Source organism: Podarcis bocagei, assembly GCF_964188305.1.
Source record: "Podarcis bocagei genome assembly, chromosome: 5".
Taxonomy (NCBI): domain Eukaryota; kingdom Metazoa; phylum Chordata; class Lepidosauria; order Squamata; family Lacertidae; genus Podarcis; species Podarcis bocagei.
The window spans coordinates 51450715-51477605 of record NC_138129.1 but is presented as its reverse complement, the minus strand read 5'-3'; the positions used below and the strand labels follow the sequence as shown (position 1 = coordinate 51477605).

The following is a 26891-nucleotide window of genomic DNA, read 5'->3' as shown; positions in this document are numbered from 1 at the left end:
AAGTTGGGCATGGCTGTGATTACAGCAGGCCTATGAAACTTTTTTTACACACTACAGGAAACCAGAGACATGCAGATCACAATGGATGGGCAGTACAGTGGTGCCCCGCAAGACGAATGCCTCACAAGACGAAAAACTCGCTAGACGAAAGGGTTTTGCGGTTTTTGAGCTGCTTCGCAAGACAAATTTCCCTATGGGCTTGCTTCGCAAGATGAAAACGTCTTGCGTTTTTTGCAAGTTTGTTTCCTTTTTCTTAACACCATTAATACAGTTGCGACTTGACTTCGAGGAGCAACTCATAGAATGCGGTGTGGTAGCCTTTTTTGAGGTTTTTGGTGATTTTTGAAGCTTTTCCAAAACTTTTCCGACACCGTGTTTCGCAAGACGAAAAATTCGCTAGACGAAAAAACTCGCGGAACGAATTAATTTCCTCTTGCGAGGCACCACTGTACTGCCTTAAGTTTTAGCCCGTCTTGTTGTGCACAACCATTATTTGTGGATCAGCCAGGTTCACTCATGTACCACAGAGTTATCAAAAGGGAAAGGGGGATGCATGACCCTCTTCTGTGCCAAGTCAAATGAACCTGTTAAAGATGTACTTTCCCAACACTCTGTGGGTCAGTTCACATGACCAAATAACTCTGATGTCAATATGATCTAAACAGAGGTCAGTACCTGCTGAAGGTTTTATAGGATGATGATAATGGTGGTGATGATTTTGTGGAATTCCCTCCTCACAGAGATGTGTCTGGTAACTTCACTACACAGCTTTCTGCAAATGCTGAAGACACACCTTTGAAACCTGTGATGTTTCTGTGACTAATTTTTTTAACTTTCAAAAATACTGAATTTTAAGTTATTGTAACCCATTCTGGGACCTGCTGGTTAAGGGCAGATAATAAATCATCATCATCATCCCATCCTTCCTCCTGAAGGAGGTCCAAGGTAGCAATAGCAAATTATAAAATAAAAAAATCTCTAAAAATATTTAAAACATATATTACCACAGTCTGGAAACACTGCTCCAGATGACCTTGGGTTCAAATAAAGCAGTAACTGAAATTAATATGACCACCTATGTTCCATACTGTGAGTTCAGCAACACACTGGTGGGAAAAGTCAGACTGCATCCTTTTCTTTGGGCTGATGGAAACAAAATGGAAGGGTGGGGCAATGAATGGCACCCAGTGAAACATCATCACACATGTAAAAATATATATATGTGGTAACATATGATTCTATATTGAATTTTATTCCCTTATTGGATTAGTCACAGATCAGTAAAATCTGGATTTCACAGGGGGAGGGAAGTGAGGGTTACTACTTGGGTGAGGGTGCTATTGTGTGGATGCAGCACACATACAAAATAGAAAGACACAAGCAGCTTCGAATCCAGAATAAACTCCAGTGTGGATGAGCCCATTATTTGGTAAATATCCCCATTTATAATTGAAGCCTTGTGGGCAAACTTACTAGACCTGTAATCTTGTGAAATAATATTGAGCTTAACTTTCCCCTTTTGTGACCTGTAGTTCTGCTTTTGTTTAACCCTTACACATGTGACATGACTGCTTCAGGCTGTTCTCAAAGCTGCACATATACACGGATCACAACATGTGAAATGGTGCATGAATGCAGCTGGATTCATGTATGTGTTCATGAAAAATGGGATGAAGCTTTGTTTGCATGTGTGTCCTGGGGCTGGTAAAACGCTACATGGAGCCTAAACATGGTTGCTTGCATTTACAGGGTTGAGGAAGGGTTACTTCCTTATGTTTACCCTCCTAGTGCATAATGTTGCTCTGTGGGACCCCTTTTTTTTGTTAGTCTACACAGGATTAAGTTTGGGCCAGGAGGGTGGGAGGAGCTAGACAGAGAACAATAGCAGTCGCCTGTTTGGGTAAATAAATACGCTTAGGAGGAAGTCCAATGCTGCTGCCAAACCACCTTTCCTTAGCCAATTTCTACCCACCTTCCACCTCCTCACTTAAAATGCCCATGAATCAGCAACACAGTCAGGGACACAGCTTATTTCAAGTGTTGCCCAGAAGATGTGTCCCACTCTCGGTTACACAATGTTAATGTACATGGATGCAGAATTGCAAATATGCTAATATAACCTACTGACTTCAGTTTTCAAAAGTTCTGGAAGCAAGCACCAATTCACGTGTTCCTACAGTAAAATCAGAAATTGCACGAATCCCATCACGTACATTCTCGTGTGTGGTGAACTCACATGGAAGGGTTTATGTGCCGAGGAACTGTGAAACATGTGAAGTGCTCCACGTTGCATTGCATCATGTGCACAGTGCCTCAGGGCTGACGTCCCAGACACTTTCTTAGAGTTGGCTGTGAAACCTAGCTCTTGAGTCTAGGCTGAGAAGTGTGACCATAGTTCAGAACAATTCCCACACAAAATTTAAGGCCACTTGGAAGAAAGGGAGAAGGGGCTAGGAGGCCTGACAGAAAGTCTGAGAGCACTCTTTATCCTGCTGATAATCTAAAGCAAGCCGGGCCAGGAAGAGGAAAGCCATTCACTGTTTCCGACTATTGACATGGAGCTCAGGAAAGCGGGTACCCCTGCAGAGCACTGGGTGGGTGAATTACAGCAGGCCTGGACTCCCTCTCACCAGAGCCAGTGTTGCCAGCTGCCTGGGGAGGAGTGCCAAAACAACTCAGCTGAACTCCCTGCATGGGGCATAGCACCACACTCTTTAAAGAGTGGGCCACATGACCAAGAGAAATAAGCAACTAAAACAAACAGCGAGATAGACAGTACCTAACATGAGGCACACTCCAGCAGTGGCCTAAGAAGGTGGGGGGTGCACTGGGTGCGGTCCGCCCCAGGTGTAATCACTGACGGGGGTGACAAAATGGCAAAAATATGTGTTTTTAAAACAAAATTTTAAAAACTGGGCTCACAACCTTTTTTTGGGGAAAAATAACTCCCGCACCCACCACCCACCTCTTCCTATGCCACTGGTAGCTAGGTGAGGCAGGGGGCACTGGGTGCCACACCGTGGGGCCTGCAGTGTGCGTGAGCCATGCGTCTCTCCTGAAGGGGAAGCAGTGGGCAGACTGCCTGCAAGCGCTGCGCTGCTTTTTCGAGTAGCACAGGGCTTGTGGCTGCCCACTGCACCCTATGGCTGAGGAGGAGGCTGCAGAGAGGCTCCAAGCAGCGCGCCCTGCCTTGGCTCGCCCCGCCGCCATGGGCAGCTCGCCGCACCACTGGCTGCAGGATGCACACGCCACACCGGGCACCCAAGTGGCTAGCTACGCCACTGCACCCCAGTGCAAGATTACCTGGGGAATAAATGCCATAGGGTTGTGGCAGTGGGCATAGTGGGCATAAACATGTAGCCTAAGTAGCATTTGAAAGTTAGAAGGTATTTAGTTAAAACATAAACCCTTAGGTTCAAAGCAGGAGGACTGGGATTGAGGGTATTTCCAGATGGGAAGTGTCAGTGAGATATTGCAAACAGGTTTCTGGCAACTGTTTTGTTTTTTGTTTTGACTTATTAGAATTTGTCTAGAAGGGGTAAATCCACATGAAATGGAGAAAGAAATACAGTCTGGCATTTTGAGGCCAACAGTATGTGGATTCTAAGGATTGCTTGGTATATATTAGTCTAAACTTCATCCCAAAATGTGTTTATTAGAATAAATTTGTTTAAAAGTGCTGGAAAACTTTTATAACTTTTTTTCATTGAAAATTGCAGTGGAAATGTGGAGTAGTGAATTTAAGACTGGAAAAATAGCAACTAAGAGAAACAAATTTGACATTCTTCATCCCAATATGACACTGCAGAAAACTTGCATGCATGAGGAACACTGATCCCCCAACAAGTCCCTGTCTGGAAGCAATTCAAGATGAGGTTTTTTAGAACAAAAAAGACAGTACAAACAGGAACTATGATAACTAATCTGTCTAAACTTGCTGATGTGATCAGAATAAGCACTCCTTCCCTGAAACAAAAATGTCAACAGCACACAGGAAAAAACATCAGGAAATACAAAGAAACTGGATTGCAATGGATTTTTTTGCCCTTCCAAGTAGATGAGATGCTAAAGATAAGTAATTAATCTTAATGAGTAAGCAAGATTATTATGTTCACAGAACTGGAGTTCAATACAGAAAGCACACCAGAATAGGTGCAGGTTCATGTCAAATCTGATAGTATTTGGTGGATGATAAAAGAACCATCATTTTTTTTAAAAAAGCAGCATCTTTAAATACCTCAAAACTGGAGAAGGAGGCACATGCACCATGTGTCATGGGTTGGTATTGTTGGGCACCTGAGAAGGTCTACACCCCAACAGGGAACCCACTGCCATCCCATGGAGACCCCTAGCTCTACTCCCCTTCCTCCTTCCCATTGCTGCTGCCTGTTCAATCTGCCTTCACTTACCTTCTTCCTATGTGTGTTTGTGTGGATTGGGTCCAATGGGAGAGAGCAAGTAAATGGGTGGTGCCAACAGCATTAAGGAATAGGTGGTCCTGTTACATTCCAGTCTAGGAAGAAGTGAAAAAAAATCAAATGTTTACTTTCTTACAAAACTATTCAAAAGTCTTAGAACACCTTCTCTACTACCCCCCAAGTCCCCAAAGTTCTACCTGGTTTTCACTGAAAGGGGAAATAACATATTAACAAACATATTAACTAACAAATCTTAGATTAAGGTAACTCTCAATCTCAGATTACCTTTCTCAGGCCCACTCAGGGAGGCGGTGCACTGAAGGCACCTTGCCTAAGGGAACCCCAAAACTTGGGGCTAGCGCTGCAAAAAAATTTAAATGAGTTCATTGCATTACTGTACACTTCAGAAGTTGGTGGACAGATTCCATCTGAAGCTTTTTCTGTGAGGGCATCTGCAGATGTTAAATACAAGCAACAGGAGATTTTGTTCAAGTCCAGGGTAATTGACAAATCAGTTAAAGATTAACAAGTTCAAACAATATATATCCAAATTATTAAATAACTCAAATGCAAAATTCATCTTCCAACAAAAAGATGGGGCATGTCACTAAAATAGACATTCCTATAAGAGAAGAGGAAGGTAGTCAAACTAACACCAATGTTTTTAAAAGGGCAGAGGGGGAAGGACAGAAAATATTAAGCCTCTTAGCCTAACATTTGTTTTAGGTAAACTGGAATAAAGCACTGTTAGAGCATTAAATACCTAGAAGAACAAATCATAGTGAATGAATTAAGAAAATCATAAATATGAGAAAAATGAGGAGAATTGAAAATCCTTCTAAGAGCTCCTGTAGGCAGCCTATTTATTGAGCATTTACCCAGAACTGATTGTGGGGTGTTTACACAACTTTTCAATGCATCTCCACATCTCTTTCCTAGCCATAAAAATAATTTCTTTTTAAAAGTTGATTTGTTGTGCTAGGGCAACAGATCACATTAAACCTAAATTTTCATGTATGCATTTGATTTCATCCTGCAGAGTACTGCCAGTCTGGAGATGTTCTGAATGGCCACTTCCCTAGCAGGCAGGCAAAGCTATTCTTCCCCTCTCTCTCCTTGACACCTTATCTCTGATACTGAATTAAATTGTTTCTCTAGGTAAGGTGCCTGCAAATTAACCACCCATTTAGCTTATATAATGACAGTTTTAGTTTGCCTCATTTATTTCCTGCCTTCAGGGGTGTTGAGTTTTTTTGTGTAAATGGGACTTAATACGAATGTTCACTAACTGAGAAGTTATTTTATTTTCTGAGTAATATATTATCTACAATATGTGAATAATCTGATTGGAGCTTCCCTCCTGGGTTAATATGGGCTTCGGGGTGGGAATTATTTTTGTCAGGATGGGGAAAGCGTAAAAGCACCCTTCCCTACTCTTCTTTTTTTATAATAAATTTTATTGATTTTCCATACAATTATACATTTTCATCCAAAATACAACAAATTGTCTCTTTTTTGAACTTCCTTCAGCGTCTCTGACAATCATCCATATTTATAACTTTAGTTACACATTCCCTTCTTTCGTACTGTATTGCCATTATACTTCCCTTTCCCCTCTATTTCATATTAACAATACTTCTCTATTTTTACAGTGCCTCTTGAAATCCCACTAGCGTTGTGTTCATGCCACAAATGTTTTTCAGATACTCTATGAACTTTCCCCAGTCTTCGATGAACTTTTGGTCTTTGGTGTATCTAATTTTCCCAGTTAATTTATCCAATTCTGCATAGTCTGTCAATTTCAGTCTCCATTCTTCTATCGTCGGTATTTCCTCTTGCTTCCATTTCTGGGCCAAGAAGATTCTGGCTGCCGTTGCTGCATATTGGAAGAGTTTACAGTCTTTTCTTCTTATATCCTTTCCTACAATCCCTAAAAGAAAAGCCTCCGGTTTTTTTTACAAAAGTATATCTTAACATTTTTTTCATTTCATTGTATATCATTTCCCAAAAGCTTTTCACTTTCTTACATTCCCACCACACATGAAAAAACGTCCCTTCTTTTTCTTTACATTTCCAACATTTGTTACACATCTTATACATCTCTGCTAACTTTACAGGTGTGATGTACCATCTGTATAACATTTTCATGACATTTTCTTTCAATGTCGTACACGCAGTAAATTTTATATTCTCTTTCCACAATTTCCCCCATTCATCAAATTGAATATTATATCCAAAATCTTTTGCCCACTGTATCATTACCGATTTAACCTCTTCATCTTTCGTATGCCATTCCAACAATATCTTATACATTTTTGACAGAGTTTTATATTCATTGTTTATTATGTCTATTTGAAAATTAGATTCTTTTTCTACATAACCCTTTTCTTTCAGATCTTTTTTGAACATTTCATTTACTTGAAAATAATGCAACCAATCATATACATGATCTTTAACTTGTTCAAATGGTTTCATTTTCCATTTTCCTCCTTCTTTAATTACCAATTCACCATATGTACTCCATTTACCTCTCATATTAATTTTCTTAACACTCATTACCTCCAGCGGAGACAACCAATGTGGGACTTTTGGCTCCAATATATTTTTGTATCTATCCCATACTTCTATTAAAGAACTCTTGAAGATGTGGTTTCCAAAGCCTTTATGAACTTTCTTCTTGTCACACCATAAGTACGCGTGCCAACCAAATCTGTTATCAAAACCTTCGAGATCTAATAATTCCTTATTTTCTAATTTTATCCATTCTTTTAACCAACATAGGCATGCTGCTTCATAATATAGTTTCATATCTGGGAGGGCAAAGCCACCTCTTTCTTTTGCATTCGTCAATAACTTAAATTTTATTCTTGGCTTCTTCCCCTGCCAGATATACCTTGAAATCACTCTTTGCCATTCTTTGAAAATTCCTATACCCTTTATAATGGGTATAGTCTGAAATAAAAATAACATCTTTGGCAGTACGCTCATCTTTACCATGGATATTCTTCCCCAAAAGGATAATTTCATTCTGCCCCACACCTCCAGATCCTTCTTTATTCCCTTCCAAACCGGAATATAATTATTTTGATACAAATCAATGTTCTTAGATGATAACCAAATTCCCAAATATTTTACCTTTTTCACCACCTCTATCTCCGTTTGTTGCTGCATTATTTCAATCTTAGTTTGTTCCATATTTTTTACAAGCACCCTTCCCTACTCTTCTAATACTGTTCAGGGGTACGGGACCTCAGCAGGTATTTAAGCATGAAAAACTGTGCACATTAATTGCTTTGACACAATTAACATCATGTGGAGTTCAGCCCTAAGTTTCACTGAAATAGAAATGGGTATCAGAAGTGATACTTAGACCAGCCTCAGGCTTGGGGTCTGTCTTGCCCTCTGGACTCATCCCAGACCACACCTCTCATCCGCTCTGCTTCATGCCCACCTTGAATGTTTTGCTTTCCTGCAATGTGTCCTTGAACTCTAATGTGTGTTTTGCATTTACACTTATGCGTAACCAACAGTACAGGAGAGGCTCAGGGTCATTTTTTTAATGTCATGTGCAAAAATGCTCAAAACAGTCAGCAGAACAGGCACCTGCTGGGTTAATCCCTTAATAAGCACCACTCCTCTCTTTCCCTTTGGAGAACACTTCTGTGTAAACATAGGGGCAGCTGCCTTGAAAATATAGTTTTGAAAAACCTGCTTGCAGTCTGACAACAATAGCGGCAAAGGCAGGAACTGACCTCTCCTTGACCTAAGTCTAGATTAAGACACAGAAGGAATCTCAGGGTCTCTCTGGCAGAGTACACACATTTGCCTACGTATTTGAAGGCTAAACTCCAAGGAATAAATGAACAGGAATTGCTTCTCATCATCAAGAAGGCTGCTGCTATAATAACAAAGCAGAAACTGAAATATCTTGCTTGGCTGGTTATTATGAACTGTGTATAGTCACAAAAGCCACATAATGGAGAGGAACTACAAACGGTGCAGTGGGAAGGGAGGAGGGAGGCTTGTTGAAGCAGGCAGTTTTTGCTTTTCTCCAGGTTGTAAAATTTTTAGCCATTCCCCACAAAGCCAGATTGATGGGTGCTTCCAGATAGGAGTTTATTGTGAGATTGGTGCTGAAATTGGCGTTGCTCATGTTTTCACACACCCCCCCTCCTAGAGCCACATACCATCCTCAAAATGCTAGCTTGTACTTTTAAAACCTTTGATCCAGATTTCTGTTTGCCATGGAAAACCCAATAAATAAAAATAACCCATTAAAATCTGCACTCACTGCCGCCACCGCTGAATACCACCAGCACACTTTTTTGATGTGTGGCTTGTCACATGTGAGGTGACATTTTGATGGGTAGTCTCTATCCCCACATGCAGCGCCAGCTAGATCAGGGTGGCAGTGTGGAGCTGGCCTCCCTGCAGCGATGCCACTACCATACACTAGATAGGGACGGGAAGTGGTGGTGGTGAGGGCGGGGGAGTGTTCCTATAGTGTGCCCATGCTGCTCTGAACTCAGCTCCACCCTACAGCATCTTTCCAGCCCTGGTAAGTGGCAGTGATGCTGCTGCCAGAAGGCTACTACTGAAGTCCAGGGCACCCTACCAGCACCCCCAACCACATTCCTACTTCAGTTTGCTCCTGAGCACACACTAGCCATTTTGTTTCTGGTGGCCCAGACAAAATGAGCATTTCCAGCAACTGCTGCATGCTGAAAGTACTCCTGAAATATAAACCTAGTTTGTAGGAGTTATCTCCATGCAGTACATGTGAGTGATTATATCATAGATTATAAGTGCAGTATATACACTGGTCTTTTCTTTTTAAACAAATTAATACAGAAATATTGCACAAAACATCTTTCTTATTCATGTGCAAGCTTAAGTCAGGCAAATACCACTATGGTACAGGTATTAATAAAAACAACAACACCCTGCCTCCATTCTGCCCATTGTGAAACATGATAACAAAGTTTGGTATAACTTTCTCTTGCGCTCTTCATACTTCCTGGGAATTATTTAAGGGTGTGTGTCTAAAGGTACAGGAATACCTTTGCGTATGCCTAGAACAGAAGAAGGCACTGGAGGGCAGGGGAAACCCCTGGAGACATTCCATCAGCCTTCACCCACTCGTGTGGATGGCAAGTGGTAGAATAGCAACCCACATCCATGACTGAAAAATGGGAATGGGTGGAAGCCAACATGCCAAATGTTCACATAAAAGAAATGGATCTGAATGATACGTTTACAATATAGTATGCAGGGAGTTGGACTAGATGACCCTTGGGGTTCCTTCCAACTATGCAATTCTATGATTCTAGAAGAACCCTTATAGGCCCAAACTATCACAGCTGCACTCTTTAATGGAGTGTTGGATACCGTCCAAAGCAGATCAAGTAGTCCAGTGTGGTTATGGATCCCTCCAGTGGTAGAAACTAGAAATGCTGAATGTATATAGTGTTTACATTTCTGGTCTTGTGTGTGCATATCAACATTTATGCTACAGATTTCACCATAGTTACTTCTCTCCAGGGAACCCTGTAAACTGATTCTATGAGACGACAAGGTTAGATAAATCAGCTTTCTATGCACCACCCCTCACACTGCAACTCCCTAGTTTATAACACTAGTAAACAGGTATGATATTATGATATGTGTATTGGCATTTTTTCTATTAAAAAACCCAAACTCCTTTCCCCCCACTTGAATGTTGGGGTGTGGGTGCTTCCAGACAACCTGTTTATTGAGAATTAAGGTTGATTTGTTTCCAGGCACATTAAATAACACTGGTTATTTAATGAGCATGCATGCTGCTTTGTTTGAGGGGAGGTTAGAAGATATTGTGTAAAAGCACGAATTATCCAGTGGGCTTCCTTATGTCACTTTATCACAAAAAGTCTGCTTTTTTGGATAAGCAGATTTGTTGTGCAAGATCAACTTTAATTGTGCAACCTGATAAGTGATTGAATTCCACCTGAATAACGCAACAAGTGAGCATGTTCCTACTCAACCAAATGTTCAACCTATTCAACCAAACGTTTGGAAGGTGAGGGAATTTCTACTGAGTGGGTCATTTATATTGCTGCTGTGCTCTGTGGTTCAAAGTCCCAGAGAATGATGTGAAGAGGTGGCAGCTTAGTTTACTAGGGCAAATGGGGCATGGCCCCAACAACCTCAGTCTGTTCTTAGCCTTCCCTTGTCACCCAAGAGGTAGGGCATGAATTTTTATGAATTGAAAATACTTCTGTCCTGCCTTTTGACTGTAGTTTTCAAGATGGCTTACAAAAATTATTTGAAACAATTATCATATCATCGTAAATTAAAGGCCAGTATTAAATCCAGCAAAACACATCCATGAAACATACACACACAAAACATAACTACAGCCCCAAATCAATCAAGAAAATTAATAAATATTGTTAAATGTCCTGGGTGAATGACCTCCCCACAAACAAATCAGAACAAACAATTAAGAGAAGAATCCTATAACCTCTACATCAGCTTTTGTGCAAGCAAATCAGGATGAATGCTCAATAATGAACAGATTATTTTTACCTAGTGCCTAAAGGACATCAAAGTGGTCATCAGTTAAGTAATGTGAAAAATAAATAATGCAGGAAATGCTTCATCTGTTGAATTTCTGCCACCTATGCAACAGCTAAAAGCATTGGAGCCCTGCCAGCAGCACAACTGACAACCCCAAGCTAAAAGGTAAAGGTAAAGGGACCCCTGACCATTAGGTCCAGTCGTGTCCGACTGGTGTTGTGGCACTCATCTTGCTTTATTGGCCAAGGGATCCGGTGTACAGCTTCCAGGTCATGTGGCCAGCATGACTAAGCCACTTCTGGCGAACCAGAGCAGTGCACGGAAACGCCGTTTACCTTCCCGCCAGAGCGGTACCTATTTATCTACTTGCACTTGATGTGCTTTCGAACTGCTAGGTTGGCAGGACCCCAAGCTAAAAGGCTGCATCAAATAATCTTTGCTGAAAGAATGTAGGGGGTGTGTTTATACAAACAGAGAACAGGAACAGATCCTGGCAAAGGGAAGGCTGGTTTGCATTTGGGAGGAAGCAGAAAGATTGGGGCGGGGAGAATTTTCAGCATATTTCCCTTTTCTAAGAAAGAGTCAGGTGAATCACAACCCTAATAATTCTACATTATTGCTAAGAGGAAGTTAGGAGCTTGGCTGCCAGGTGGCTGCAAGAACATAAAGGGCGCTGACAGGTGCCATTGCCCTCTTCACTTCTTCCTGCTTCTGATAAGGGCAGGAGAAACCTAATATTTTTCCTGTATCCTTTCCAAAGCAGCGGCCAGTCATTCCCACCAATTCTAATTCCTGGCAAACTGATTATATTCCTTGTTCGCCATCACATTTCGAGCTTGCTGTCCTGGGCTCCTTTGGGAGGAAGGGCAGGATAGAAATGTAAGAAAGAAAAAGAAAGAAAGAAAGAAAGAAAGAAAGAAAGAAAGAAAGAAAGAAAGAAAGCCTACCACAGTCATACTTCTGGTTGCGTTCGCTTCATGTCGCGGACTTTCGGGTTGTGAACGCGGCAAACCCGGAAGTATACACTGCGCGCACACGCACAGAAGTGATCTGTCCACTTCGCACAGTGTGCAGAAGCGCTCTATCGTGCTTCTCACACGCGCAGTAGCGGCTCTCTATTTACGGACTTTTACTATTTATGATTGCGTTTGTAAGTAGAGGTACCACTGTTATTCTAGTTGGTTTCAGTATGTGTCTTGTGTGTCATTTGGGGGGGGGGGTTGATACCTCATCCTTCACCTCAGGCAGTAAAATATCTTGGGCCAGCCCTGAAGTGGTGTGTCCACAATGAAGTGATTTCAAAAACACCAAACATACCCAAATCATGTGGCGTGTCTTAATACCTTCATGTTCGAACAGCTTAGATCTTAACATTTTGGCTCCTGAACGCCCCAAACCCGGAAGTGAGTGTTCCAGTTTGTGAACTATTTTTGGAAGCTGAACATCCAAAGGGGCTTCCGATTGGCTGCAGGAACTTCCTTCAATCAATCAGAAGCCGTGCTTTGGTTTCCGAATGTTTTGGAAGTAAAACGGACTTTCGGAATGGATTCTGTTCGACTTCCAAGGTACGACTGTACTTAGAAACAACCAGGGCTGCTCATACTTTGTTTTGATGAAGTCCCCTGCAGATTATTCTTTGTCACTCTCCAGCCTGATTTTTAGTCTCATTTCTGGTGTGTGGTTTAAATTAATAATAAACAATTTCTGTTAATTCCCAGAAACACAGTGACAGAAAAATTCAATAACCAACTTGAATGTCATGATTTTGTGGGGCTTTTTTCTTTTTTAAAAATAAAATACATTAAAAATGTAAAAAAATGAAAGAAAGAAACAACCCTCCATTTTGTACTGGAGGTTCTTTTCCGAGAACTATAGAACAGGCTGCTTCTGCCACTGGCCTGGCAAAATACTAAAGATAAAAACATGGAAAGCAGTTATACAATAAGGGACAACAGGGTAGTTTTAACAGAACCAGAGAACACTCACAGTAAATTGTACTATTGTTAATTAAGGGAACCCGTTTCCTCTCAGACAGCTGGAGAAGCCACCACATCCCTAGACCAGGGGATCCAGCCACAAAGTAATTCCCCACCCATTCCTAATGACACTCTGTGGTCAGCTATTTTGTGAGTGCTCTGTGAACCCTTACAGAGAACACTTCACCCTTGGGGACCCCAGAGGGCAGAGCAAAAGGTGTGAGAGGAATTAAGGGAATGTGCTTCTTGCAACCAGCCTGGGCGATTCATTTTTTCCTCAAATCCCCACAGCATATAAGACAGGGTGGAGTGTGTTTTATGCTTCCCTTCTTCCACAAAAGTTGGCTCTCCTTTGCACACTGTTTCCTGTTCGCTGCCAGACGGCAGCAGCTTCCTCTACAGCTGGTCTAAAATGGTAGCACTAAAGCAGAAAGCAGGAGCGGGCTATGGGGTGGGGAGAGGAGAGGTTCAACAAAAAAGTCAAATGCTTGGGTGAACTGTACTTTCCCACCCATATGGCTGTGTTAACACAAACTAGTATAGATGGAACACAGTTGGATGTACACAAAGAAAAAGCACAATACCTTCAGGGTGGAATTCTGCTTGCAGATCACCATGAAATAGCAACATTTGTTTGTAGTGTTAACCCTGCCTGCCGGAAAACCTCCATGATGTTCAATGGACAGGGCACCTATTTGATATTTTATTATAAGCAGGAACAACCTAGGAGACCCTCACAAGATGTGCAATCTGAATCACACAAGTACAACACAAAAGACATAGGAAGCTTCCAAATACAGAGTCCAGAATATTGATCCATCTGTCTCAGTATTACCTCTGCTGATTGGCAGTAGCTTTCCAGGGTTTCAGGCAATGCGTCTTTGCCAGCCCTACATGCTTGGGTTTGCATCTGAGGCATTCTGCATGCAAAACATACAATCCACCACCAAGCTATAGCCCTTCCAGGAATACTGGCCTCTTCCACACAGAAATACCCTTTGTATATCCTTCAGGATTAATGTGTCATTCAGAATTAATGCAGGCATCCATGTAAACAGTTGTACAAGTTTGCACATGACCTTTATGACTTTGTTTCTTGATCTGTGGGCAAACAGTGCCTACTGGGCACCTCCCTTCCTCCTGTCCTAGGACCAGAGCCTTATTTTGGATCCTACCATGTCCCAAAGACAAGAGGTGCCGATTCCAGTTAATATGTAACTGGCTTCCTTTACCTTTCACCTTTTTCACATTCACCCTCCATTTTCTTCAGCACCTGCCACTCCCACAGTATACAGACCCAGGAAGAGAGCGAGAGCACACACGCAAACTGGCACAATTCCTGAGGTAAATTATTTTTCTGCCTGCAGGGAATATTTGGGGAAGAGTGAGAACCTGGCAAAGGGAGTAAACATTTTAAATTGCAGTAACTCTCCCTCATGGCAGGACTCCCTGTGCTGTTTTGGTGTGGGGGTTCTCGCCTGACTCTGGCAGTGCCAAATTGTCTGTGTGGAGGCAGGGGTGAAGTCGCCTTGGGCGTGGTTCAGAATTCAAACGCCAGTCTTCCTCCTTTTTTAGCACAAGGTAAGCAATAATATGCTTCAGAGATTTTGTATGCCTTGGATACAACAGTGTGAACAACTGCTGTTCTCGCCGTGTGTAAATGCAGCCTGCAGAATGAGTGCAGGAATCTAGTCCTGAAAGTTTGGCTGTCTTACAAAGGGCACCTATTAGAATCGGCACAACTGCTGTATCTGTCTAGGCTCTTCTCTTCATTCATTATGATTGCTTTGCTAGTCTTTGAGCTCAGATGCTTGCCATCTGTCCTGTTTCTGTACACTACTTGATTTCCCCGTTTCCTGTTCAGGTCTCTGGCACTTGGCCATTCTCCGTTCCAACCTCAATGTGATCTTTCAATGTTCTACTAATCTTTTTAAGGGCAGAGGGTGCCTCCAGGCTGTTAGTATTTTGCAGGAGGTATTGAAGTGCATTCTCAGACTTTAGGGTCTTGTGCACATTTGAGTATTATTTAGCTGTTCGCTTGCTTACAGCCCTGCCCAGTTGGAATTAGACTGGAGTGGTTCACACCTGCACATACTTGAATTTGTGTATCAGGAGTAATTTCAGCCTTTCCCTTTCATACCCTTTTGTGTGCGTCCCTGCCTTCTAATTTGTTGATTCCATTATATGCCGATTAAGTATTAACAGGGCATGCACACAGATAATTTTCTGTGCAATTTGTGGTTTTGAAAAATTTCCCTGCCCAAGTAGTGTGCAGAGACACACAGTCAGGCAATTGACGTGTTCCTGAGCTGTGGCTATGCTCCTGAGGCGTTCTTATTAGCTTGCTGGGAAAGAAATGAAAAAAATTGTAAATTCTCAGTGCACTTTTCAGATTGCTGCCAAATACATCTGGTGTAGAATTTTTAAATGTAGTCTGTTTGTGCAGTTTTGTGGTTTGTGCAAATCTGGGGGACCAAAAGGGGCGAAAATAATCCATTCAGGAGTGCACTGGAAATAGTTATGAGGACAGCTGGGAAAGAAATGTACGTACTAAGGAAGTAGTAGGCATGGACAGGCGAGCAACAGAAAGTGACAACTGACTCACTCACCCCCCAAACACAGAAAAATACTTTATGTGACCCCAAGTGAATTCTCCCTATATTGAGTAAACCTGGATTTACCAGTGGGGGTGGTGGGGATGCATCAAGTTGTGTGTTGTAAGGTCATACTGTTGTAAACAAAAATTGCCCTTTTCCCTTATGGGGTATCCAAGAGCCCATATAGAGTCCTTACATAGGTTCCCTATTGGTAGGAGAGAATAACAGAGGCCAACCAGAGAATATTGAGAAGCAAAGCAGCTAGTAAGCTTGATCTTTATTGATCTGTTGCAACAGGGTGCTCCCTTCACACGCAGGAAAGGAGGAGGACCCAGAAAAATGGTGTGCAAAGCCTTATAAAGACTTTTGAAATTCCCATCCTGTAGATCAAGACCACCCCCAGAAACATCATACATACATCACAGAAGGGGTGTAACCTAAGACCACCCCTCAGATACATCACACCTACATCACAAAAAAGGCGGTCCAAAATAGAAATTTTAATATTGTTTTTCTCCTGTTTTTGTTTATCTCCTGTCTGGCAGGTTACTTGATTGGATTTCCTGGGTAGCTTGGCCAGTCTTTTGTAATGATAAATACTTAGTTCCTGGGCCAGGTCACAGGCTCACACCCTATTCAAACACAGACAGGATTTGTGAAGGAAAAGACAATGGGGAGGCTTTTCCATTTTGACCTTGCAGAGAAAAGATTTGGTCAGTTTAGGAATCAAAATGGTTCCAGGTTGGCCTTCCTGTGCTGATCTATGTATGTGCTTGGTTGGTACACTTATGAACATTACCATATATCTAAGACCATAAAATTCCTATTACAATACACAAATTAAATGGGAATGCAAAAGGCTGCAAACACACAGTAAGCTCCAGCATGCACAAGCTGTTTGTGCAATTCAAGTGCTCTGTTGCCCTTGGGCAACAAATCCACTTTAAAAAACAACAGACCTCTTGAAATTTGAAAAGTGATGATTAGGAAAGAGTGGGATAAATGAATGATTAACAAGATGTGTGAACATCTCACAAGCAAATCAAAATGACTGCTCATTGTCATATAACCACTCAATAACAAGTCAGAATGAATGCTCAACAAAGACCAGACTACCGTGTAAGCTTTGTGCAAACAAATCAGAGTGAATGTTGAACAAGCACTTTATCTGGAGGAACTCAAAGCTCATGGCTTTTAGATCTTTTATTCATTTTGTACTTCTTCCTTCAGTTTTCCTCTCCAACCTGATGTCTTGGCTTTAACTATGATTCTAATCTGCTAGAATGGACTCCTGATACCAAATTAGTTTCTGAAGGCCAGATATTGCAAAGTCCACCCATACAGTTCATTTCCCCACGTTAACTGCAATACAAAGGAATCTGCATTCACAGCCACGGAGTTGAAAGGCACCAGCATTTCTTAATGATAGAGAAGCACCCTGAAAATTGCTGTGCCATATCCATCCTACCCACATCACCCGCTTCTTACCATGGAGCAGGTCTCCAGGATTCTTGTGTCACCAACTGTGCCATGGCATTCCTCCCTTTCTTTTACAGCTTCCTGAAGCAAAATGAAAGATGCCTGGTATTTCTGGGTCTCCAGCATGCTCTGGGTATGGACTGTTGCATCAGGACATCCCTGCAATATTGACAAGCAGGTAAGCAAGATATACATCTGTATATAGTGAAGAATAATCTGAAAATTCTGCATCCTGGAAGATCTTGATCAGTTTATCTGATTAAAGGTTGGCTGTATGTGATAATCTCCAGATTTTTCAGTTCCACTTCCCACTTTTTTAAAAAAGTTATGCATTCTAATAACATTCACAATTAAAGCATACACTATTGTAAAAAGTAAATGTAAAGGTAAAGGTACCCCTGCCCGTACGGTTCAGGCGTGTCCGACTCTAGGGTTGCGTGCTCATCTCGCTCTAGAGGCCGTGATCTGGCACCGTCCGAAGACACTTCCGGGTCACGTGGCCAGCATGATGAAGTTGCAGCTGGCAAGCCAGCACCAGCGCAGCACACGGAAATGCCGTTTACCTTCCTGCTATAAAGCGGTACCTATTTATCTACTTGCACTTAAGAGTGCTTTTGAACTGCTAGGTGGGCAGGAGGTGGGACCGAACGACGGGAGCTCACCCCGCCGTGGGGATTCGAACCGCCGACCATACGATCGGCAAGTCCTAGGCACTGAGGTTTTACCCACAGCTCCACCCGCGTCCCTATACACTATTGCACAGAGGCTTATTCTTCTAATGGTTGTTATTTATATACGATAATGAACACTGTCATGAACTGTGTCCTGTAGCCTGATCCAAGGCTCAGAAGTCAGTGAAAGTGAACTTACTTCCAAGTATGTTTGCACAGGATTGCAATCCTAGTGAAATAACTACTCGAGACATAGCTTGGATTTAACTAAACTGGATCAATATGTGATTTAGCTATTCAGCTTTATCAACACTAATCCCAATACTGATCCGTGCTACTCTAAAGGGCAGATTGGGGAGATTAACAAGGTCAACAGGAGTGCAGCCCAAGTGAAGGGTTGGTATGCATAATCTCTGCGTAATTGATTTTGCCAGTACTCCTTTATGCATTTCAAGTATGTCACTAACATATGTGCGGGAAATGTCAGCTTGCTTCAGCTTTAGAGCACTCTAGTTCAAATTTAACACTTAAAAAAAAAATTACATGAGATGTTGCAACCTGCAAAACATGGTTATTTGCTAACAGTAGCATGCAAAAGCAGCCTTAAATTTGAGCATCTATATACTTGGCAGTCAGTCCCAACCACTTTTAATTGAGGTGAAGGCAAGCTGCAGAAGCTTTTCTGTCACCCAGTAGCTAAATTATTCTTTTAGGGAAAGATCTCAACCCAAACTAAATAATTGATTTGAATGATGATGCTTGAATGTCTTGTGGTTTCATGCCGGTACTATGATTTTTCACAGGGATGGGCAGCCTGCAGTGGAAAGAGCCTTCTCCATGCTCCAAAATCTCTTCCCAGACATATCACCAACCTGGACCTGTCTTTTAACTCATTGATAATGCCCAGACATGGAACATTTCTGAGAAGCTTCCCTTCTCTGCATTCTCTAAACCTCTCCAGCAATACCATTCCTACTCTCTATCCTGGCCTCTTTTGTAACCTGGGTGCTCTCCACCTCTTGGATTTAAGCAGTTGCAGCATTTCCAACATGCACTCAAAGAGCTTCCTGGGCTTGAAAAACCTTCACATACTGCTCCTGAAAAACAATAAACTTCAGTATCTGGAACCCTCTGTGTTTCCGGTCTCTGGAAACCTCATCCATCTGGACCTGCAGGACAATGAGCTGTTATATTCAGCTGAACTTGCTCAGTTACTTGTGCAAAGAATCCACCATGTTGAGCTTCAGGGGAATCCCTGGGTGTACAGTGCCTCCATCACTCCTTCCCAACAGGGACTACAACAAACAGAAGGTGAGTCAAGCAATGGGAAGTGGGTTGTCGAGTGGACAGTACTCAGAAACACGGAGCTCCCATTACTCAATGTTCAAACCAAAACAAAAAAAAGCAGCAGGTTGAATCCAGCTAGAAAGCACTGTGGTTCTCTGGGTATGATAGAAGTTTATAAAAGGGCTAGTTAAAAGAAAAGCAACCCTTTTACCAAGGAAACTGGCAGAGCTATGGCCTGTCCTCTTCAACCAGGCCACTTGCTTGCCCATATGCAATACTGTATGCCCCTGCTTGAGGCGTATAATGGGAAAACATGAACACAGTCTCTGATAATTGGTTTCTAAATAATAATAATAAAAAAATTATTATTTATACCCCGCCCATCTGGTTGAGTTTCCCCAGCCACTCTGGGCAGCTCCCAATCAAGTGTTAAAAACAATACAGCATTAAATATTAAAAACTTCCCTAACCAGGGCTGCCTTCAGATGTCTTTTAAAGATAGGATAGCTGCTTATTTCCTTCACATCTGAAGGGAGGGTGTTCCACAGGGTGGGCACCACTACCGAGAAGGCCCTCTGTCTGGTTCCCTGTAACCTCACTTCTCGCAATGAGGGAACCGCCAGAAGGCCCTCGGCGTTGGATCTCTGTGTCCGGGCTGAACGATGGGGGTGGAGAAGCTCCTTCAGGTATATAGGACCGAGGCCGTTTAGGTCTTTAAAGGTCAGCACCAACACTTTGAATTGTGCTCGGAAACGTACTGGGAGCCAATGCAGATCTCTCAGGACCGGTGTTATGTGGTCCCAGCGGCCGCTCCCAGTCACCAGTCTAGCTGCCGCATTCTGGAGTAATTGCAGTTTCCGGGTCACCTTCAAAGGTAGCCCCACATAGAACGCATTACTGTAGTCCAAGCAGGAGATAACTAGAGCATGCACCACTCTGGCGAGACAGTCTGCGGGCAGGTAGGGTCTTAGCCTGCATACCAGGTGGAGCTGGTAGACAGCTGCCCTGGACACAGAATTAACCTGTATCTCCATGGACAGCTGTGAGTCCAAAATGACTGCCAGGCTGCGCACCTGGTCCCTCAGGTGCACAGTTACCCCATTCAGGACCAGGGAATCCCCCACACCTGCCTGCCCCGTCCCCCAAAAACAGTACTTCTGTCTTGTCAGGATTCAACCTCAATAATAAGATTAAATACTCCTGTAAAAAAAAGAGGATACAAAATAGAACCAATGGAGGGCAGGTTTTCAGTGTGTCACTGAGTACACCCAATAAGATGTGTTCATGACAAGCTCTGTGCACAACTGCAGTATTTCTGCTTATATTGAGGGAATAGAGGCTTCGTATCTGACAAAATGAAGATTGAGGAATAATCCCAGGAAACCAAGTCGATTTAGGCAGTCTCAAACCGGGAGGTGGGCAAAAGGTTTTGCCTCTCATAAAACCACCTAAGATTTGTATTATCTCAATGGAATGAACCTAGGATGGAAAATAAACTGTAATCTCTCAGTGTGAATGGACACTAACAGCTTTTGTGTCCTCTAGCTGAGCTGATCCATGATTCACGCCTAGAGCTCCAGACTAAAGAGATTAGAACTCTGGACTATCAAGACCAGGGACACAGAAGAAAAGTGAGGGCCCCTCCGGATGAACATTCAACTACCGGTAACCTGACATCTAAAAATTACAGTAAGTGAAGCAAGACAGGCCACTTCCAAAGTGTCACCATTTTCAGGTGGGACTGAATAACATACCAGCAGATTCAGGTTTTAATTGATGTAACCCACCCTGGAATCTTAGGGTGAAGGGTAGGCAATAACTAAATAAATAAATGCAGGTTGGGAGGTCTTGAACAACAAACGTGCTTCCCCCAAATACTGGACTTTTGTGGTTAGGAAAGTGATGGGAAAATGCACAGGAAAGCATGGTATAACACAGGCTTCCTCAACCTCGGCCCTCCAGATGTTTTGGGCCTACAACTCCCTAGCTAGCAGGACCAGTGGTCAGGGATGATGGGAATTGTAGTCTCAAAACACCTGGAGGGCCGAGGTTGAGGAAGCCTGGCATAACACTTGCTTGACCTAACGACATATAACCTCCTTGCAAACAAAACTGTATGAGTGTTCAAGAAATAGCCAATGTCATCTAACCTCTCAGCAACCTTGGGGCAAACAAATCACAACAAATGCTCAATAAACTGGGGGTCCTTCTGATGAGCTATAACACCCATTTTATAATTTTTGTATTTGATATTTTTTCTCCACCGAATCCCAGAACTATCACTCGCTGGTGTTCCCCTAGGAGAGCCTTCTGTGAGAATGAATTAGAGTTGCAGTCACCAGTGCAAACAGCATGTGTTAGGGAAGCCAATTCCTGCTTGTTTTTTGCTGATCCAGGCATACTGAGATGATTTGGCAGGGCTGAGAGGTATCCCATTCTTATTAAAACCATAAAGGGTAACTCTAAACCCTGGTAATGAGAAATGTTTTTAATGACATGCTTCTTTCTGTGTTTCCTGTTTACCAGCATTGTTGCTCACAACAGTGCTATATGAAATCAGGAAATCCTTCCTGATGGTGGTGGTGCTTGCAACAGTCATTTACAAATGAGATAATTAGCTGATTCTAGCTACCAGCTTCCACACAGTTATGAGAAGCTTGCAATGATGATCCCAAGGCAGCCAAAAAAACCTCAAATCAACCCAACCCTAAAAGAGCCAAATCTCTATGAATGCCTTGATCCACAAATGAACAAGGTAGAATTTTAGGTTTTGTTTTGCTCTAGATTAGTTAGCTGGGGCTGGATCTGCAGATTACTCTCAGCAAACTTTCTTCCAGTCACATTGTGCTGTTTTATGCCACTATTGTATTAAGCCAATATTAGATAACCTTGTAGAAGGGAAGGATCAGGCACGGAAGGTCAGTGACAGGCTCCACTGTAGTCCCTGACTCAGTGAATGAAATGCTTGCTATACTACTCTGTGTTGACATCAATAACTTCCAATTTCAGCTTGATATGCTTAGTCCAGGAATGGGTGCCATTTGCCAGGGAGAGTGGCTCATATCTCCAATGACCTCTGTCGCTGTACTATTTTCATCAAAGAAAGGACATAGGACTATGGTTTCCCCTGTTCACACCTATTAAGAAAAAAGACACAGGTGTGCCATGCAATTCAATGCATGCTTACTCACTTCAGTGGGATTTATTCCTGAGTAAGTTTTTACATAGGTTTGTAGTCAAATATATTTCCTGAATGAGAACATGGGTAGTGAGTATTTTAACTATACACCAGCTTTCCTTTCCTTTGCAGCCTCTACTACCACACTTCCCCCTGGAAAAGTTGCTCATAGCTGGCCATACTTTGCTGCATTTGTGCTTTCAGCTATCGCCATCTCCATTGTGATTGCGTTGGTTGCTAAATGCAAATTGTTGCAGAGGAACCGTGCTAGCTACAACCATCAACGGCTGCCTGATTCCCGCTCCATTGGAAGCAGCCATGCTGAGGAAGCTGACATGGATGTGGCCTATGGGAGGAACCAAGGGATCCCTAGAGTAGCTGGGTGTCCTGCAGAGGATGATGATGGTTTCATTGAAGATAACTACATTGAACCCAATCAAGGCTTGCAGGAAGAAGAAGAGGAGGAGGAGGAGGTGGCAGAGGAGAAAGAGAATGAATTGGAACCCCATTTCAAACTTTGAGAGGATATTAGGAACCAAGCACCAATTTTTCATATTCTCCAATACCTTATCACCCCATTTTCTAGGAGCTTCCAGTTATCTCATACTGGTTACAGATTCTCCTACCTGCTCTTTGGCTTCAGACCAATACAGTGGTGCCTCGCAAGACGAAATTAATTCGTTCCGCAAGTCTCTTCGTCTTGCGAGTTTTTCGTCTTGCGATGCACGGTTTCCCATAGGAATGCATTGAAAATCAATTAATGCATTCCTAGGGAAACCGCCTTCAGACCAGGTCCGGGGACATTCTGTCCCCGGACCTCTTCTGAAGGCTGGGGGGGGGGGCAAGGGCTTTTCTTCCCACCCCCAGCATTTTAAAAAACGCCGGGACAGCGGAGGACTTCTCCGCTGTCCGGGCGATCTTAAAATGCTGGCGGGCGGTATTTTAAAATCGCCCCGGGACAGCGGAGGACTTCTCCGCTGTCCGGGGCGATTTAAAAGCCCCTGGGAAGGCAGGCAGGGGGGACAAAGACTTTCGCCCCCCGCCAGCCTTCAGAAGGTGTTCCCGCCCCCCCACCCGGCTTCGGAGCAGCGTTCCGAAGCCCGCGGCGGGGGCAGGTGTTCCCGCCCCCCCGCCCGGCTTCGGAGCAGCGTTCCGAAGCCCGGCGGCGGGGGCAGGTGTTCCCGCCCCCCCGCCCGGCTTCGGAGCAGCGTTCCGAAGCCCGGCGGCGGGGGCAGGTGTTCCCGCCCCCCGCCCGGCTTCGGAGCAGCGTTCCGAAGCCAGGCGGCGGGGGCAGGTGTTCCCGCCCCCCCGCCCGGCTTCGGAGCAGCGTTCCGAAGCCCGGCGGCTGCGGGAGGAGGCGTTCCCGCCCCACCGCCCGGCTTCGGAGGAGGTCCGAGGACAGTGGGGAAGACGCGCTGCGCTTCCCCGCTGTCCCGGATATTTCCCTATGGGCTGTCGTCTTGCGAAGCAAGCCCATAGGGAAATTCGTCTTGCGAAGCGCCTCCAAAACGGAAAACCCTTTCGTCTAGCGGGTTTTCCGTCTTGCGAGGCGTTCGTCTTGCGAGGTACCACTGTATCTGATCTACAACCCTTAGCTTCTTGCTAACAACTATATTTTCCCATTTTCTGTACACTGAGCTGCAGTAGCTTCTCAATACATTTCATTTGTGTAATTTGAGGTTATCCATGGATTACCTCCCACATTATTGTGTACTAGACTGCAGGTTTAGGCTATTGAAAGACAGGCAGAATTTTAATGAACCCAGCCCACTGTGGAAGCAGTTTTTAAGTGTAAAAAACCCCACATTATGTGGTGTTGTTCTTTAAAGTCCTAGCACACACTTGATCAGATAAATATTCAAGGTACATGAGGAAAAGCTGCATGTAGTAGAGGTGGGGAGAATGGTGAAGAACAGCTTTCCCCAAACTGATGCCCTCTAGATATTGTTGGACAACTCCTATTGTACCCAAGCTAGTGAAGAGGAAGAGCTGCACTGATCCACAGAAAGAAGCCAGACTAAAAAGTAAAAAGTCCAGACTAGCACGCATCATTACAATGTTTATGCATGGCCTCTCTCTAAAACCAGTGTCAAGTTTCTTAATTTTGTAGTGGTTCCAACGTATTTCAAGATGGAGTGGAAATTGTGATAAGAGCCTTGCTGCGAGTTTTTTGGAAGATATGTTGCCAACATGTGGGAGAGAGATGTGCCTAAACAAAGAAGTTATTCTAAGGATAATACAGGAATGTGCTAGAAGGGACACTTGGTTCATTCACATATTGTTTGTGGCCAACATTTTTGAGTGTTGCCTGCGATAAGTGAGAAGCCCATGTACAGTGCTGCAGGCAAGCAGCTCTAGGATGCAGCTCTTGCAAACTTTGTAGGAATTAGTTCAAAACAGAAGCAGAATTACAAGAAGCATTGCAGCATCTCACTTTCTGCCGCCACTGGCATCACTCACACCAGCAACGTTGCTTGGACTGAGGCAGAGGTGTGTTTTGCGATCTAGGTTTTGTTCCATACCCTGGGCTGCACATTGTACAACCAGTGGATATAATTCCCTTATACAATCTCTTTTATCTGTGTATCAAATGATATTTATGCTTCCAGGTAAGCCATCCACTCTGTGCCTGGTATAATTGAATTGAGAACTGCCCATTACAGTGACTTTAGAAATGTAGCAGCAATCCTTCCTCTTACTATTTTCTCATTATTCTTCCTTCTGATTGTAGTTTTCTTCAACTACCAGTTGACCACTGGTAGTTTCATCAAGTGTTCAGCTTTAGAACCTCTCCTGTTTGATGGAAGATGTTCAGATGGTAGTGCATCATAGGCCCTTCAGATTGTGTGGGCATGTACACCTCTTCCCTGAAGCTGTGCTTCTGTCAATATAGCTTTTTGCCAGTACTGAAACCACAATGATTTCACTACTGGAGAGTCTCCTGTTTTCTCATGTCTGCTATCCTATTCTGGGGATGATGGCAAGGTTGCTTCCATTGCAGCCAGGAGTTTCTCCCTTCTCCCATGAGAGGGCTTTGTAGCAGGATCAAGCAAAGGAAACAATGGCACATGTTGTAGAATCAGGTATAGCCTCATAAGCTCCAAATCCTATGTTAGTGCAAAACAAAAAATCTTGCCCCATTTGCTGTTTCAATTCCTTCCTGATATGGCAATGTCAACCCAGTGTTGTTTTGGGTGAACTGAATAAGGCTTTGGGATCAGAGAAGGCAATATGTTTCCCAGTGTGTGAACATCACCTTTATTACAGTAACTGTATCAATAAGAAATTGCTCATTTAAGTGATATGAAAGTATTTCTAGGATGAAATACAGGGGAGACTTGAATGGAAATTATCTCCACCAGAATCTGTGCAGTGGTGTGGCTGTTTCATAATTAAATACACTCCAGTGTTTTTAAACAAATGATAATATTGTGAATTTAACCCTGAAAATGGGATCATTTGGGTGTTTATTCTCAAGGTTTATAAGATTGTACACAGTGTTTTCCAAACAAAACAAAACAAAACACTGAGCTGCACCTTCTCTTTACTTCTCTACAGCAAGGGGATTCTGTGCAAATACCAAGACTCCACATTATGCCTTAATCAGATATTTGAGCTAGTCATGCAGTATTGCCAGAATTATTCATAGCAATAAATGACACTCATTTTTAGCTGTTTTCTCCGTTTGCTCATACTTCTGTCCCTCACGGTAGAGTTATGGTTCAGTTTTGCAGCATCACATCAGAAGATGAAGAGGTGCTGGAAGCAACCAGCTTGTGTTCAATACAAAAACTGGGATATAAACAAAACAAGGCCTGCAGAAGACATCTATAGCAAAATACACAGGCTTCACCCAAAGAAGTCATGAGCTGCAGCTACTTCCATTCCCTGTAAATGTCTACTTCCATCAAGGAAGCAGAAATCTGAAGTGACGGACATCATGATTCTCCAGCAAGAAATTATCCATGTGCAGACAAGCGCAGTGGAACTATGCAAAACTTAATTTAAACATCTAAATAAAGTGGGCTGGGTTAGAGGCTTAATTTTGCTGCAGGATATCTATAAAAATACATGTGAAGCTTTTTTAAAAAAACTTGAGTCAAAGTAACCCAATTCCATCTAGCTTGACTGAAGCAAATGCATTACCAAAAGAAAGTCAAAAGAGGTAGGACCAATCAAGACATTTTGTTGCCTGAAGCAAAAGACAAGATAGTGGTTCCCCGTTATTTTCAGGTGGGATTAAATCACCTAATGGGAAATTCAGGTTGCACAATTATAGTTGATTAGAAGCTCTTGCACAAAAATCATACTTCCCCCAAAGAGTGGACTTTTTGTGGTAAGGAAAGTGATGGGAAAATGCACTGGAAGGTGTGGTGTAATGCTTTGAAATAACATCATCTTACCTCCTTGCAAACAAACCAGGATGAATGCTCAATAAATAGACATCCTTACTCCAGCACTGGTGATGGGACAGCAACCTCCACCACACCTGAGGGCAGCAGCCTAGCTTAGAGGGCACAGGTCATCAGATGGCCACATGACACACACAGCTATTCTCTTAATAGCTTGGTGCCACTACTCTACTCTCTGGAAACTGCTGACTGGCGTTAGCACCCTCACTCAACCTAATGATAGCAGGCTCTGAAAAATGGGACACAGAATTGTATATACTAATGAAGTATATACAGGCACACATAAAGAAATTGCTACTATACATGAAAATAAAATAT

The 26891-nt window shown here is 43.0% G+C and overlaps 1 protein-coding gene and 1 long non-coding RNA gene across 2 annotated transcripts; one reads left to right on the top strand and one right to left on the bottom strand.

Moving 5' to 3' along the window:
* Positions 1-1058: 1058 nt before the first annotated feature.
* LOC308587497 lies at positions 1059-26890 on the bottom strand. The gene is made up of 5 exons (XR_014008411.1): positions 26565-26890; positions 17035-17184; positions 4704-4870; positions 4410-4513; positions 1059-1143 (listed from the first exon to the last, which is right to left on the bottom strand). It is a non-coding gene; the product is annotated as an uncharacterized lncRNA (long non-coding RNA).
* LOC308587491 (type III endosome membrane protein TEMP) lies at positions 17103-22805 on the top strand. The gene is made up of 4 exons (XM_081195136.1): positions 17103-17203; positions 18500-19007; positions 20529-20672; positions 22294-22805. The coding sequence occupies exons 1-4, from the start codon at positions 17117-17119 to the stop codon at positions 22680-22682; spliced, it is 1128 nt and encodes a 375-aa protein (XP_081051262.1). The 5' UTR covers positions 17103-17116; the 3' UTR covers positions 22683-22805.
* Position 26891: the final 1 nt, after the last annotated feature.